Genomic DNA, 14,849 nt, shown 5'->3' on the forward strand with positions numbered 1-14,849 from the left:
AAAAAGAGAAACCTGCATAACTTTTTAGCCTCCTTCGATAAAAGCTGTCTAATTATTTGGCTTCCTCCCCCGTCCTTTCCCAGGCATTCTCTTCATACCACGCCTTTTGGACCTCACGGGTTACAAGCACACTCACTTTGCTCAGGACCATAGTCTTGGCAGTGAGTGACTTCATATTTGATTACAGAAAGCAAAATGTCCCGTGGCTTTCCAAAGTACAGAGCCTTTTTTTGTTTGTTTGTTTTTTGTTTTTTGAGACAGTCTTGCTCTGTCACCCAGGCTGGAGTGCAGTGGCACGATCTTGCTCACTGCAACCTCTGCCTCCTTGGCTCAAGCGATCCTCCTGCCTCAGCCTCCCAAGTAGCTAGGATTACAGGCGCCCACCACCATGCCCGGCTAATTTTTTTGTATTTTTAGTAGAGACAGAGTTTCACCATGTTGGCCAGGCTGGTCTTGAACTCTTGATCTCAAGTGATCTGCCCGCCTCAGCCTCAAAGTGCTGAGATTACAGGCATGAGCCACCGTGCTTGGCCAAAGTTTTTGACAGTGTTTAATGTAATCATGATTCAATAACACTTCTTCCTGAGCACCGTGACCCCATTTGTCAATGTGCTTCACTTTTCATTTCCTCTAGTTCAGAAGTGCTGTGCTTGTATTTCAAACTAAAATGTGCTTGCCTTGTATTGCTGTCGTTGTCAAAAATATAAATATCTGCCCTGAGGCCATTTCTGCTTCAAAGTGCAATATGGTGCTTGGTACAATTTGGTAAGTTTCTTTGTTTTTTTTTTTTCTTTCTTTGTTTAAAATTTACAAATCCATTCAACAACACATATAATGATCTGATTTCCTTTTTTTTTTTTTTTTAAGACCATGAGAGAATGATGCAGAGATTTTAATCATTAGCTCATTCTTTTGGTTTAAAACCATAATTGGTCTAGAGAATTTATATTTCATAAATTGTTCAATGCTATACTAAAATTTCTGGATACTTAGATACCCAAGATGCTTTTATTTATAATCTTGAATTGTACAAATTAAACCCATGCCTTTTTCTCTTGTTTTCTCCTCTTGATCCATGTAAGCAACCCCAGCCCCTGACCTTCCTGAAGTCTGGTCTTGTCTCTTGGGCCTCCAGCCTCACTCCTGCCCTCACACAGACACACATACAATTCAGGGATTTTGACATATTATGCACGAAAACCTTTTTGAGGAAAGATACCAATGTCAAGTTGTGAGCGTAGACTCCTGTTAGAGGAGGAGGGCTTCCTCATTAACCTGGGTGTGCTTGCTTTTCTATCTTGTCAAGGACTTCCCCAAATAGTTCATAATGAGTGAGCTTTTGAGAGATGGCCTTAAGAAAGATTCCTTCTTTGTGTAGCAGGATGAAAGGGTGAGTCGTATTTCTCAAAAATGAAACCATAACCAACAGAATATAAAACTCTTCACTGGCTGGGCGCGGTGGCTTACGCCTGTAATCCCAACACTTTGGGAGGCCAAGGCGGGTGGATCAGTCAGGAGTTCGAGACCAGCCTGACCAACATGGTGAAACCCCATCTCTACTAAAAATACAAAAATTAGCTGGGCGTGGTGGCGCAAGCCTGTAATCCCAGCTACTCGGGAGGCTGAGGCAGGAGAATTGCTTGAAGCCAGGAGGCAGAGGTTGCAGTGAGCCGAGATTGCACCACTGCACTCCAGCCTGAGTGACAGAGCGAGACTCCATCTCAAAAAAAAAAAAAAAAAAATCTTCAGTGTGGTTCTCAGTCACTGTGATATTAACAGACACACAGTTTATTAGTATGCATGATACATGTGATGGCTGTGGACATTGCTTTTTTCTCTTTCTGAAATCTGTGTGACCAGATAGGTTGTTGCCCCTTCATATTTACAAGTTAAATAACTCCTTATATGTTGGAATTTTTGTTATTAAATGGTTTGTGATTCTAATTGCTCACAAAGGTAGAAGTCAGGATTTCCTGTGAAGGATTTTTGGATACTATAAACCATTTTCTTGAAATGTAATGGTTTAATTTAAAATGTAGGCAGTCTTTTTTTTTTTTTTTTTTTTTTAGATGGAGTCTCGCTCTTGTCCCCTAGGCTGGAGTGCAGTGGCACAATCTTGGCTCACTGCAACCTCCGCCTCCCGGGTTCAAGCGATTCTCCTGCTTCAGCCTCCTGAGTAGCTGGGATTACAGGCATGCGCCACAACGCCCAGCTAATTTTTTTTGTATTTTTAGTAGAGATGGGATTTCACCATGTCATTCAGGCTGGTCTCAAACTCCTGACCTCAGGTGATCTGCCCACCTTGGCCTCCCAAAGTGCTGAGATTACAGGCGTGAGCCACTGCACCCAGCCGACAGTTTTAATTATAATAGTTTTGAAACTAGATTTATTACAAAGGTGAAGTACATAAGTTGCTTATGACAATCTATTCAGAAGCCAACTTCATGGTTTAAAAAATGGGGAAAGGGCTGGACACCGTGGCTCACACCTGTAACCCCAGCACTTTGGAGGCTGAGGCAAGAGATTCACTTGAATCCAGGAGTTCAAGACAAGGCTGGGCGACATAGTGGGACTCCTCTGCAAAAAAATATTTAAAAAATCAGCCAGGCATGGCGGTGCATGCCTGAAGTTCCAGCTACTTGGGAGACTCCAATTCTAATTTTAAGGAATTTTTTCAGTCCTTTATTTTTCACTTCTGTGGCCTTTTGCATGGAAATCCTTTCTCTTTCTAGAAATTAGGACGATGAAACACATGAGAAGTAAATGACCGACGTGAGGAGGGGTGAATTATGTTTCTGTACTGTTGTGTGGCCTCACCTGACCAAGAGTGTATGTTGCCATATTTCATACCCGGAGACTTTTCATCAGATTGAACTTTCAGGAAGCAATGAGAGTCCTGCTGTATAACCATGTGCCCTCTGGTGGTGTGGGATGCACGGCTGGCTGCAGCCCCAGCCCCTTCATGAAAGGAATGTAAACAGAATCTGTTCTAGCACTTGAGTACTCTTTGCCTCCGAATCATTTTTACTGTCATTGAATAACTTCTTCAATATTCTTGCAGTTATATTCCCTGCTCAGAGAGGATACACGTAGCTGTTACAGAAATGGCAGCATTATTCCCCAAAGTAAGTCACTTCGTACTCACTTGGTTTAAATCCTTTTAAATGAACAGCAAGAAAGTTCTTTATGACCTATATATTACATTAGCTTTTTTGTAGCACATGCAGTTTTAAAATATGCAGTCGAGGCCGGGTGTCGTGGCTCACGCCTGTAACCCCAGCACTTTGGGAGGCCGAGGCAGGCAGATCACCTAAGGTCGGGAGTTCGAGGCCAGCCTGACCAACATGGAGAAACCCTGTCTCTACTAAAAATACAAAATTAGTCAGGCGTGGTGGTGCATGCCTGTAATCCCAGCTACTCGGGAGGCTGAGGCAGGAGAATCGCTTGAACCCAGGAGGCGGAGGTTGTGGTGAGCCAAGATCGCGCCATTGCGCTCCAGCCTGGGCAACAAGAGCGAAACTCCGTCTCAAAAATAAAATAAAATAAAATAAAATAAAATATGCAGTCGTATAGAGCTTTGAAATATTTTTGTTCTGCATGAATGTTGATTTAATAAGACAAGGATATATAAGTCATGCTAAAAGGCAAATCTTAAAATTTATAGGATTTTTCTGGAATATTTTACCCACACGGATTAATATTTTTCAAAAATTACCTCAAAATACCACATACTACTAAAATTACCCTGCATGCACTTTGACCTTTGAATCAGAATATTTCAGCATCTCTTACGCTGTGGGCTGCAAAGCTTGGAGTGTGTAAAGCACCCCTTTGAGAAAGGGCAGGACCAAACTGCCTTTCATTCTGGGGAGCAGCTTGGTTTGCTTTAGAAGAATGTTTGTCCCCTGCTTTTGGATGTCTGCCCTGCAGTTCAGGGTAAACAGCTGTCTTTTTCTTTTTAGAAACCCAAGTCTGATATGGTGAGGACTTCCCTTCGTTTACTGACGTCCAGTGCCTACCGACTGCAGTCAGAGTGCAAGAAGACCCTCCCAGGGGACCCCAGCTCACCCACAGACGTCCAGCTGGTCACGCAGCAGGTCATCCAGTGTGCGTATGACATTGCCAAAGCTGCCAAGCAGCTGGTTACCATCACCACCAAAGAGAACAACAACTGACAAGGGCAGGGCACCGCCTCCTCTGTTTTCTAGGCTTTATAAAGTCCAATTTCAAATTCAGACGCAGAACTCTTCAGATTTCTACAAAAAGAAACATTTAATGACAGTTTAAAACTTTTTAAAAGAAAACTCAGTATTATTTTTGCATGTTTTCTAACCAATTTTCAACTATTTAACCCACTTGCCTTATTTTGTGCCTATTTACTGGTTTAGTTTCTGATGTTCGGTTGTGTTGTCAACAACTGTCGAGTTGATCACATACATCCAAAAGTATAGTTTCATTGTCTAAAGTTTGTGAAAACTTTTCCATCCCTTAAAACTCCCTGCCTGTGGCTAAAACTATAAATGAAATTTTTCATAAAACATTTTCTTGAGAGAGTTCAGTTAAAAAAAAAAAAAATCAACGTCATTTGTTCCCTACCAAGCATCGTGCAATAAGTGAATTTCCTGGCCTACTTCAGAATCTCTAAGTTTGGGGTATCTCCAAGCATGTATGTAGAGAAAGGACTTTGCCACTTTTTAAAACTAGTGTCACAGTCTCTCTTGGGAGGAAACAATGAATTGATCCATTTCTTCTCAGTGTTTTACCCTGTTACATGTTCTGTTATTTAATGTTGTTATCTCAAGCTCCTATCTCTTGATATTTTGTTGTCATCTTGAAGGCTCCATGGAATGAGATAAAGCATTGACCTGCCACAGGACATCTCATGAAGCCATGTTCAGGGTAGGAGCTCCACGCACATCACCACCCATTGTCAGGTGCTCTCCCTCACCCCTGTAAGCCAGGCAGTTTGTTCAAAACCTGCAGCAAAGAGAAGCATCAGTCTAACAAGCCAGAACTCATTTTGTGCCACCCATTCAGGTATCACTACCATGAACTATAGGGAAAAGAAATCGCCTACTCCCTGACATTGTGTTGTACCCTTCATCCAAAAGTCAGCTTGCTTCTCTGACCACTTACAGCTTTCTCACATGAGTTGCTTCACATTTTTCATTGTCTTTAAGGACTTCTTATAAGGAAAGATGTATCGCAGTCATCTGAGTTAGTTTCTCCTCCATCACCTCATGAGTACTTAAAAATTAGACATCAACTTTCAAGAATTCCTTAGAGGGTGTGCCCTAGCTGGCTGCCTGCTACTCCAGAGCTCTGAAAGAGTAAGGTTGAAGTGCTGGAACATGCTCAGATTGCTTTTTAGTTACTAAAAAGCCCCTTCTTGTTCTGAATGTGAAAGCTCTTCCCGTTCCTGCTTACTGCAGCCATTCTGTGTGTGTGGTTCAGACCCTGGCCTAGGGCCAGTGATGTGGATGAGTGAAGGGAGCCAGGTATATGGCAGCAAGGCAGAGGAGACTATGGGGAGCCCATGGCCTACCCGGTAGGGGCAGTAGCCCCCAGCTCCACGCCTGTTGCCATGTGGAAAAGTGGGCCTAGGGTGGCCACAGCTTTGATTTTTCAAGAGACAAGAAACCTATATTTTTTTTGGTGCCATCTCTCCATTTATAAATGTTGGCAACCAATTTGAACACTTTCAGAGACTATGTGCAGGTGAGCTGTGTCTTCTAGGCTGCCAGCTCACAGCCCCCACCCCAGGGCCCTGTAAGCTGTGCAGTGTGAGGGCCTGGCTCCCCCGGACACACCTGGAGCAGCCTCTGCGTCTTACCTGTAATGGAACCGGCCAACCCTGTATGTTATGTTGCTGTCGCTCCTGTTTTTAACCGCATGTTCTGTCCCATAGTGGTCATTCACACATGTGAAGAAGATACAAGAATCAAAGTACAAGTTGCCTCAATACATGCTAATAACTAAGCTTCTATTTTCACAGGACTGATTCACGCACACCTTTATAGCTTGACCGTATGCTGTCATGAAAGTAGCACCCCGACGGTGCGTGCTTTACTAAGTCACCGTCTGTGGATGCTTTTGTCGTGTTTTGCTACACTGTGAGTAGCATGGGAAAAGGGTCCACATCGCCAAAAGACTCTTCCACTTGTTTGTCCCACAGCCCTAAGTGCCACATTGCTGTTGGATGCTCCCAGGATGCCTTCTAGAAGGGGGCCTCCTACCTTAAGTTCAGGTGCCATCTGATAGCCTTTTCTGCAGGCTTCATGTCCTTAGCTCACCCTCCTTTTTCTTGCAAACTCCTGCCCCTGCTGTCCCAGGGAGGACGGGCTTCTGTAGAGGCTTCTGGGAAATGAGCTGTCTGCAGGAGGTGAAGCAGTGTTTTCCTTGGAACGTTTGAGGACCTGCAATAGAAGATGTTGCCTTTATGGCCCTAGAAAAAGTCAAGGAACATGGGGACCAACAAAGTATTTCCAGTTGTAAGAATATCTCAGAAGAGTGCCCAGTTAGCCCACAGTGCCAAAACTCCAAACAACTTCCCCAGTGGAATGACGTGGCCATTGGAGGGCTGCAGGTCGTCCTCTCTGTATGTGCCCTGCGCATTTCCTTGGCCTCATCTGAGATCTGGTGTCAGAGTTCTCTGCTCCTGTTGGCAAATCGCACCTTGTCTGAATATTTGTTCCAGCCACCTTTTGCACATGGATTCCGTACCTTGCACTAGCAATGTCTACCTTCGGTAACGTCGTTCTTTTTTACCCTGTATTCTCAATGATCCCTTCCTCCCCATATGCCACCCCTCCCCCAAAGCCGATAGGGCAGAGGTGCACTTTATGAAACTGGCACTTGGCTGAACAGAAGGAAACAGCTGTACCTCTAAGCTCCTTTCACAGAAATTGTCATCTGCCTTGGAATGCAAATAGTTCTTATTTGCCAAAGAACAGTGAATTGGGCCCAAAGATCAAACATAGCATTTCATGTAATCAGAATTCTAAACGCACAACTCGGGAGCTGTACATGGCTTCTCAAGCAATTCAGTTGCAGAACCAAGAGCAAAACTTGCCTGTTTTAGTCCTCAATGGCACCCATGAGCTTTCCAATAGTATAATTTTCTTTCTTGCCTTGTCCTGGTTGAAGGTAACGTGTTCCTAGAAAAGAAAATGCTGCATAGGAAAACGGAGATGCCTTTTATTCCAACGTGTTTGATCCCTGTCACTCATTATTCTGTACTTCTTATTGTACGTTCTGTTCCTGTAATTATTGTGCCCTTTAAGTGTTGTAAAATCGTTTTGGAATTTGTGCCTGCTAGTTATGCAATAAACAGGCTCTACAAGTGTTTTTGTGGTAATGCTGTGCTCCCCATCAATTAGTTGATGTTTCCAGATACTCTGTAAAAGGTCTGAGAAAGTTCTCCCAAAACACCATCATTAGTGAGATGCAGCAGTGTTTCATATGCTTTGGGGCTCCGCAGTTTTACAGTAATGACTATCTTTTTCTTCCTCTGTGCTTAGCAAATAGCTTTCTTTCTTTTTTTTTTTTTTTTTTTTTTTTTTGAGTTGGAGTTTCACTCTTGTTGCCCAGGCTGGAGTGCAATGACGCGATCTCGGCTCACCACAGCCTCCACCTCCCGGGTTCAAGTGATTCTCCTGCCTCAGCCTCAGAAGTAGCTGGGATTACAGGCATGCACCACCCCACCTGGCTAATTTTGTATTTTTAGTAGAGACAAGGTTTCACCATGTTGGTCAGGCTGGTCTTGAACTCCCGACCTGAGGTGATCTGTCCGCATCAGCCTCCTAAAGTGCTGGGATTACAGGTGTGAGCCACGGCACCCAGAGCAAATAGCTTTCTTTGAACCCTGCATCAAGATACTAGTTCCATGCATCTTATCATAATATATTTATTCCCTATGTTTAACTTTTTTTTCTTTTGGAGAGAGGATCTCACTCTGTCACCCAGGCTGGAGTGCAGTGGTGTGATCTCAGCTCACTGCAACCTCCATCTCCTGGGTTCAAGTGATTCTTGTGCCTCAGCCTCCCAAGTAGCTGGGATTACAGGCATGCACCACCACCCCTGGCTAATTTTTTGTATTTTTAAACATGGAGTTTCACCATGTTACCCAGGCCGGTGCGAACTCCTGGCCTCAGATGATCCACGCGCCTCAGCCTCCCAAAGTACTGGGATTACAGACGTGAGCCACTGCGCCCGGCCCCTTAATTTTTTTAATGCAGTGAAAGCCAGCCCAGCACAGATGCCCTCACTTCTTCCTAACAGGTGATGGGGTCCTGGAATGAGCTTAGTGTCTTAAAACCACTGGTCTTTATTTTATTTTCTGAGAAAGGACCCCTGTGCAGGTTCCTAGCGGGAGCTGGTATAGATTTGCATGGTGGTTCATCAGGGCTGCCCATGGTCACCAGTGATTGTCCTCTGGTTAGGTGACTTGGGACTCTTCTCCCAAATGGAAGAAGGGTGGGGGAGGGCCTGAGCACCACGGGTACTTTTCCAAGTGAGAAGTCGGAAAGATGCCACGTCCTCACTGTGATCCCGCTTGTTCAGGGGATGTCTGTGCAGGCTTAGGACCAGTGTCTCACACAGCTCACACCCAGAGCAACCTCCTCAGGCAAGGAGGCTCAAAAGAGCCAGCAGCAGGCCTCCTGGAACCCTGGCGGGCTCACCAGGCCGGGCCCCCATAGTCTGGTTCAGCAGCTCTGGGGTGGGGCCCAGGAGTAGGCATTTCTAACAGGTTCCAGGGACCACACTCTGCGAAGCTCTGCTGTAGACCGTTTCCAGGCCCTTCCCACCACACAGCTCCTTGGCTTCTGCTTTTAAACATGTTTTAGTGTAGGAGAGTCATGTGAAGTCATCATTATAATTTTAGCTGACATTTCCTCTGCGCCAGGCACTGTGCTGAGTTCTTTTTTCTTTTTCTTTTTTGAGACAGAGTCTCTCTATTACCCAGGCTGGACCGCAGCAGCGTGATCTCAGCTCACAACCTCTACCTCCCGGGTTCAAGCAATTCTCCTGCCTCAGCCTCCCGAGTAGCTGGAACTACAGGTGCGTGCCACCATGCCTGGCTAATTTTTTTGTATTTTTTTTTTTTCAGTAGAGGCAGGATTTCACTATGTTGGCCAGGCTGGTCTCCAACTCCTGACTTCATGATCTGTCCGCCTCGGCCTCCCAAAGTGCTAGGATTACAGGCGTGAGCCACCACGCCCGGCCTGTGCTGAGTTCTTGACACATGTTCATTCATTTCATCCTCACTACAGCCGGATGAAGTGAGTGTTTCTTCCCATTTTTCAGATAAGGATGTTTACAGCCCAGGAGGCCAAGCCTCACATCCAAGGAGAGAGTGTGTCAGTTGCTGTCATGCTCCTTACTCCTCTTCACCACCAGGGTGTGCTTCCCAGCCTCCGGCAGAGTCACAATGTTACAGGATCTCTGGGGTGTCGATTTTTCTGGCTGGAAATCTCTGGCCAGTGCCTTTGCCTGAGTTTTTGTTGTCCTGCATCCAGGAAGAATGAGGTACGCAGACAAGTGGAGGGTGAAGACTTTTTTTTTTTTTTTTTTTGAGACAGAGTTTCGCTCTGTTGCCCAGGCTGGAGTGCAGCGGTGCAATATTGGCTCACTGCAACCTCTGCCTCCCGGGTTCAAGTGATTCTCCTGCCTCAGCCTCCTGAGTAGCTGGGATTACAGGCACGTGTCGCCATGCCCAGCTAATTTTTGTATTTTTAGTAGAGATGGGGTTTCACCATGTTGGTCAGGCTGGTCTCGATCTCCTGACCTCTTGATCCACCCACCTCAGCCTCCCAAAGTGCTGGGATTACAGGCATGAGCCACCATGCCTGGCCAAAGATTTTTATTTAGTGTTAGAACAGCTCCTCTCTGTAGGCAGGTCGTCCTGTCAAGTGTTCAGCTGTCAGCAGAGAGGAGGCCCTGGAGAGGGTGGCTCCTCTTCACAGGCAAGTCATTCGGACATCTCTGCAGGTCTCTGAAGCTCTCAGTAGAGAGGGTAGCTCCTCTGTGCCAGCAGGTTGTCTCTGCAGCTCTCAGGGAGAAGGGTACTACTCCTCTCTGCAACTGGTCGTCCCATCGTCTGCAGCTGTCAGCAGAGAGAGCACTCCTCTCTGCAGCTGGTTGTCCCGTCATCATCTCTCTGCCCTCTCCATCCTCTGGTCTGCTCTGGCTGAGCCCAGGGCTTTTATGGACCACAGAGGGGAGGAAGTGCCTGCCAACTGGTCCATGGGTGGCCATGGGCAGGCCAGGAAGAGGTACCACAAGTCCCCGCTCAGGTCTGCAGGACTGGCAGCCTGGCCCCCAGCCTTTAGGCCCTCCCTGGCTTGTAGGTGAGGCCTTACTGCGGACCCTGCCCACTCCCACCCAGGACTGTCTGCCTCCCGCTGCCATTCATGGCCCCAGGGCTTGGCCCCAACCCTGCTCTGAGATGGGAGAGGGTACTGGGAGCTGAGAGAGGCCAGGCAGTGGGAACAGACACCCCTGAGCCTGTAGAGACTGGGGGATCCTTTCTGGGGCACCCGAGGATGCAGGCTGCAGAGACACCCAGGTCCTGCACCTGGGAGGGCAGCCACAGCTGCAACTGGGAGCTCCCGCCCCACCAACCGAGAAGAGGAAGGGCTCCCGCTTGTCCCCAGCTCCTGCCTGCTTCATGGAGCAGGAGGCTTAGGTCTGCAGTCATAGGTCCAGTGGCTGCAGCTGCACCCAGGAGGGCAGATCCTGCCTCTTCCTGGCTCCCCCAAGAGCACAAGGAGGCTCAAATCCACAACTGCAGTTTGGGCGGCAGTAGCCCCACCCTCCTGGAGCAGGAGGCCTTGGTCTGCAGCTGCAGTTTTGGTGGCTGCAGAGGCACGGAGAGCTCCCATCCCAACCTAGAAGGGGTAAGGCTCCCAGTGGCTCCATGGAGTGTGCAGCCCCAGCTGTGCTTCCCTGCTGCAGCTGGCATAATGGCAGCAGCCACTACCATCAACAATGGAGTCGGGGCCGGGCGTGGTGGCTCATGCCTGTAATCCCAGCACTTTGGGAGGCCGAGGTGTGTGGATTACCTGAGGTCAGGAGTTTGAGACCTGCCTGGCCAACATGGTGAAACCCTGTCTCTACTAAAAATACAAAAATTAGCCAGGTGTGGTGGTGGGCTCCTGTAATCCCAGCTACTCACGAGGCTGAGGCAGGAGAATTGCTTGCGCCACTGCACTCCAGCCTGGGCGACAGGGCAAGACTTTTTTTTTTTTTTTTTAAACAATCAATGGAGTCAGGGAAGGTGGCCTCCACGTGGAGCTGGCACTGCTGGGCTGGCTGCACTGCAGCACCTCAAAGGCTCCTCCCCACAAGTCTAGATATGGGGGGGCAGGTGGGCAACAGGCTGTGTAAACAGATAACTTTCACAGCCCTGACAGCTGGTGCCCTCACAGCCCAGAGGCCCTTGAGCAGAGGGCTGAGTCCCTGGCACCTGGACCTCTCTAGCGTTTGTTGAATGGCTGACTGGAAGGACTGTCTGAGCGCCTGTCCCCTTGCTTACAACACCATGACCGCAGCAGTCTCCATCCCCTGAAGCTGATAGGGCAGAAGTGCACTCGGCAACCATCTGAGGAGCTGCTCGCTGTCCAGCAGGCCAGGCGCGTGAGGTTGTCCAGAAACGGGTCCCTGTGGTCTATGGACTCTGGGGGTCCCAGCGTCTGCTAGCCAGCCATGGAACCAGGAGCCAGAACTCCACTTCAGTCCAGGCCCGGTGGTTCCAGCTGTGTTCAAAGTATGTGTGTCAACTTCCCACCGAGTCCCGAAGGGAGGGGTGCTGGAGATGAGAAGAGGCTGGCCTGGACCCTCACCTCATCCTCCCACCTGCTCCACCGTCCGTCCTGCCCCACACCCAGGCCCCTGCTGGGCTCACAGCTCCCCAGCTGCTATCTCTCCAGTTCCTCAAACCACTCAAACCTGCTCAGAACTCCTCAGCCTCATTTCTCTCCCAAAGGAGGCTTCTCACCAAAGACCACGTCTCCTTCTCCGAAGTCCCTCTTCTCACCCAACCCCCACCTTCCCTTCTTGGGGCTCGTCCTCCCACTCCTTTGCATCATCCCACAGGCCCCCTTGAGCCTGGCTCTCCACTCCCCTTCCCTTCAGAATCCCACTCACCTAGCCCTGGCCTCTTGGCCTCACTTAGTCCTGTGAGCCCCATCTCTCCCAGAACACTTTACATACAGGAGTGCTTTTTTTCTTTTTTTTTAAAGGTAGGGAGGGATTCCACTTTATTATTTTCCAAGATGACTGTCCACTTGCTCCAACACTGTTAGCAATTCATCTTTTTTCTTTTTCTTTCTTTTTTTTTTTTTTTTTTTTTTTGATGGAGTTTTGCTCTCGTTGCCCAGGCTGCAGTGCAATGGTGCGATCTTGGCTTGCAACCTCCGCCTCCCGGGCTCAAGCGATTATTCTGACTCTGCCTCCTGAGTAGCTGGGATTACAGGCATGCACCACCATACCCGGCTAATTTTGTATTTTTAATAGAGATGGGATTTCACTGTGTTGGCCAGGCTGGTCTCAAACTCCCGACCTCAGGTGATCCACCCACCTCGGCCTCCCAAAGTGCTGGGATTACAGGCGTGAGCCACTGCGCTTGGCCGTCATCTTTTTCATACTACTTTTTTTTAATCACTCTGTCGCCTAGGCTAGAGTGCAGTGGCGCGATCTCAGCTCACTGCAATCTCTGCCTCCCAGGCTCAAGCAGTTCTACTGCCTCAGCCTCCTGAGTGGCTGGGATTACAGGCACGTGCCACTGCACCAGGCTAATTTTTATATTTTTCATAGAGATGGGTTTCGCCATGTTGGCCAGGCTGGTCTCGAATTTCTGGCCTCAGGTGATCCTCCCGCCTTGGCTTCCCAAAGTGTTGGGATTACAGGCGTGAGCCACCGTGCCTGGCCCTTCATGGGGGCGTTTTGAAGTCTAACTTGGTTTTGCAATTTGCATATCCGGGCCTGAATGGTAGCTTGGCCCTCCCCTCCGGGCCAGGGGATGCAAACTGTCCTCCCCTCTGGGCCCGGGGATGCAAACTGCTTTCTGCTCCCCTCTTCCCACTGCCCCTTCCCAGGACCCCACTTCAGGTTCTTCCCCAGCCCGGCCTGTTGCTTTCAGACCAGAGGGGCTGAGCTGACACCTGCACTCCAAGCAGCCACTGGGCTAAGTGCTCTAGGCATTTCCCAGTCAGTTATGAAAGCAGGCTCCCCAAGTAGGAATTAAAACTACCCCATTTTGCAGATGAAGAAACCAAGGCTCGGCCCTTGGAGCCCAGTTCATATTGGAGCAAGTGAGAGCACTGAGCCTGTGCTCTTTTTTTTTTTTTTTTTTTTTTTTGTGAGACGGAGTCTCGCTCTGTCACCCAGGCTGGAGTGCAGTGGCGCAATCTCGGCTCACTGCAAGCTCCGCCTCCCGGGTTCACGCCATTCTCCTGCCTCAGCCTCTCCGAGTAGCTGGGACTACAGGCGCCCGCCACCACGCCCGGCTAATTTTTTTTTTGTATTTTTAGTAGAAACGGGGTTTCACCGTGGTCTCGATCTCCTGACCTTGTGATCCGCCCGCCTCGGCCTCCCAAAGTGCTGGGATTACAAGCATGAGCCACCGCGCCCGGCCCTGTGCTCTTAACTGCAGGGCTCGACTGGCACAGGTGGACGTCCAGGCCAAGGACGACAGGCCTTCTGGAACCAGGAGAGGGTGAGGAATGGCTGCGACCCTGGCAGGGGTGTGGTGGGAAGGAGGTGTGGAGCAGAGACTTGGGGGCTCCCATCTCCTCCCAGTCTTCTTTCCTGGGAGGGTCGGAGCAGGGAGGCCCCTGGGGGAGCTGCTTACTGTGTGGTCCTCTCCTCGCCTTGGGAGGAGGCTCACAGGAATAGAGCCTGGGTGGCCGGGTTTGTATTTTGCCTTTCAATTCCTTACTTCTGCCATAAATATTTCTCGTCTTTTCTGTTTGTTTCAAATTGAGATCTTCAGTAACCACTGCTCAGGTAAGACTCTGAACTCTGTGTGGAGGACGCTGCCCAGTTCCACTGCTGGAATGATTCTTCGAGGAGCCTCATTCACAAGCACAATGACTTTCCCCACGGCGGCCCTTCTGAAAGGAGCGGCCCTGCGCCTGCTGCTGGAAGCAGAAGCCTCCCTTCAGGGCATGGCACAGGCCAGTCCACCCCATCCCCAGAGTTGAGGGAGAATCTGCCAGTCCAGGGAGTACTGGGGAATGAGGCGCGCAGCCAGGAGTTGACCTGCTTCCGCTGGAAGCAATGGAAATCCTGCCCAAGTCCACGTCCAAAGGCAGAGCCATGGCCAGTTCCACCCCAGGCGGGTGGACTTCTCGGGGCAGCATCCTACTGGCAGAAACAGTAGGGCCTTCTGAGCTCCATGCTTTTTTTTTTTTTTTTTGAGACAGAGTTTCGCTCTTGTTGCCCAGGGTAGAGTGCAATGGCGTGATCTCGGCTCACCGCAACCTCCACCTCCCGGGTTCAAGCAATTCTCCTGCCTCAGCCTCCCAAGTAGCTGGAATTACAGGCATGCGCCACCACACCCGGCTATTTTTTGGTATTTTTAGTAGAGATGGGTTTCTCCATGTTGGCCAGGCTGGTCTCAAACTCCTGACCTCAGGTGATCCACCCGCCTCAGCCTCCCAAAGTGCTGGGATTACAGGCGTGAGCCACCATGCCCGGCCTCTAATTTTTGTATTTTTAGTAGAGATGGGGTTTTGTCATATTGGTCAGGCTGGTCTCAAACTCCTGACCTCAGGTGATCCACCCGCCTCAGCCTCCAAAAGTGCTGGGATTACAGGCCTGAGCCACTGTGCCTGGCCTGAGCTCCA

At 49.0% G+C, this 14,849-nt stretch overlaps 1 protein-coding gene across 8 annotated transcripts in view; it reads left to right on the forward strand.

The window, feature by feature from the left end:
• Positions 1-13,331, forward strand: part of GIT2 (GIT ArfGAP 2) — a 77,052-nt gene extending 63,721 nt beyond the window's left edge. For 5 of the 8 annotated variants that reach the window (XM_032168722.2, XM_032168726.2, XM_032168732.2 and 2 more), the window contains 2 exons: positions 3,062-3,125; positions 3,963-9,564. In XM_032168722.2, coding sequence (XP_032024613.1) covers positions 3,062-3,125; positions 3,963-4,175 — 277 coding nt within the window. In that variant the 3' untranslated portion in view covers positions 4,176-9,564. Of the gene's footprint in view, positions 1-3,061; positions 3,126-3,962; positions 9,566-13,264 lie in introns of those variants that run through there. The other 3 variants (XM_032168729.2, XM_058425936.1, XR_009209118.1) reach the window with 2 other exon arrangements.
• The last annotated feature ends 1,518 nt before the right edge of the window (positions 13,332-14,849 follow it).

The sequence above is a fragment of the Hylobates moloch genome, unplaced genomic scaffold (assembly GCF_009828535.3).
Source record: "Hylobates moloch isolate HMO894 unplaced genomic scaffold, HMol_V3 SCAFFOLD_12, whole genome shotgun sequence".
In the NCBI taxonomy this organism is placed as follows: domain Eukaryota; kingdom Metazoa; phylum Chordata; class Mammalia; order Primates; family Hylobatidae; genus Hylobates; species Hylobates moloch.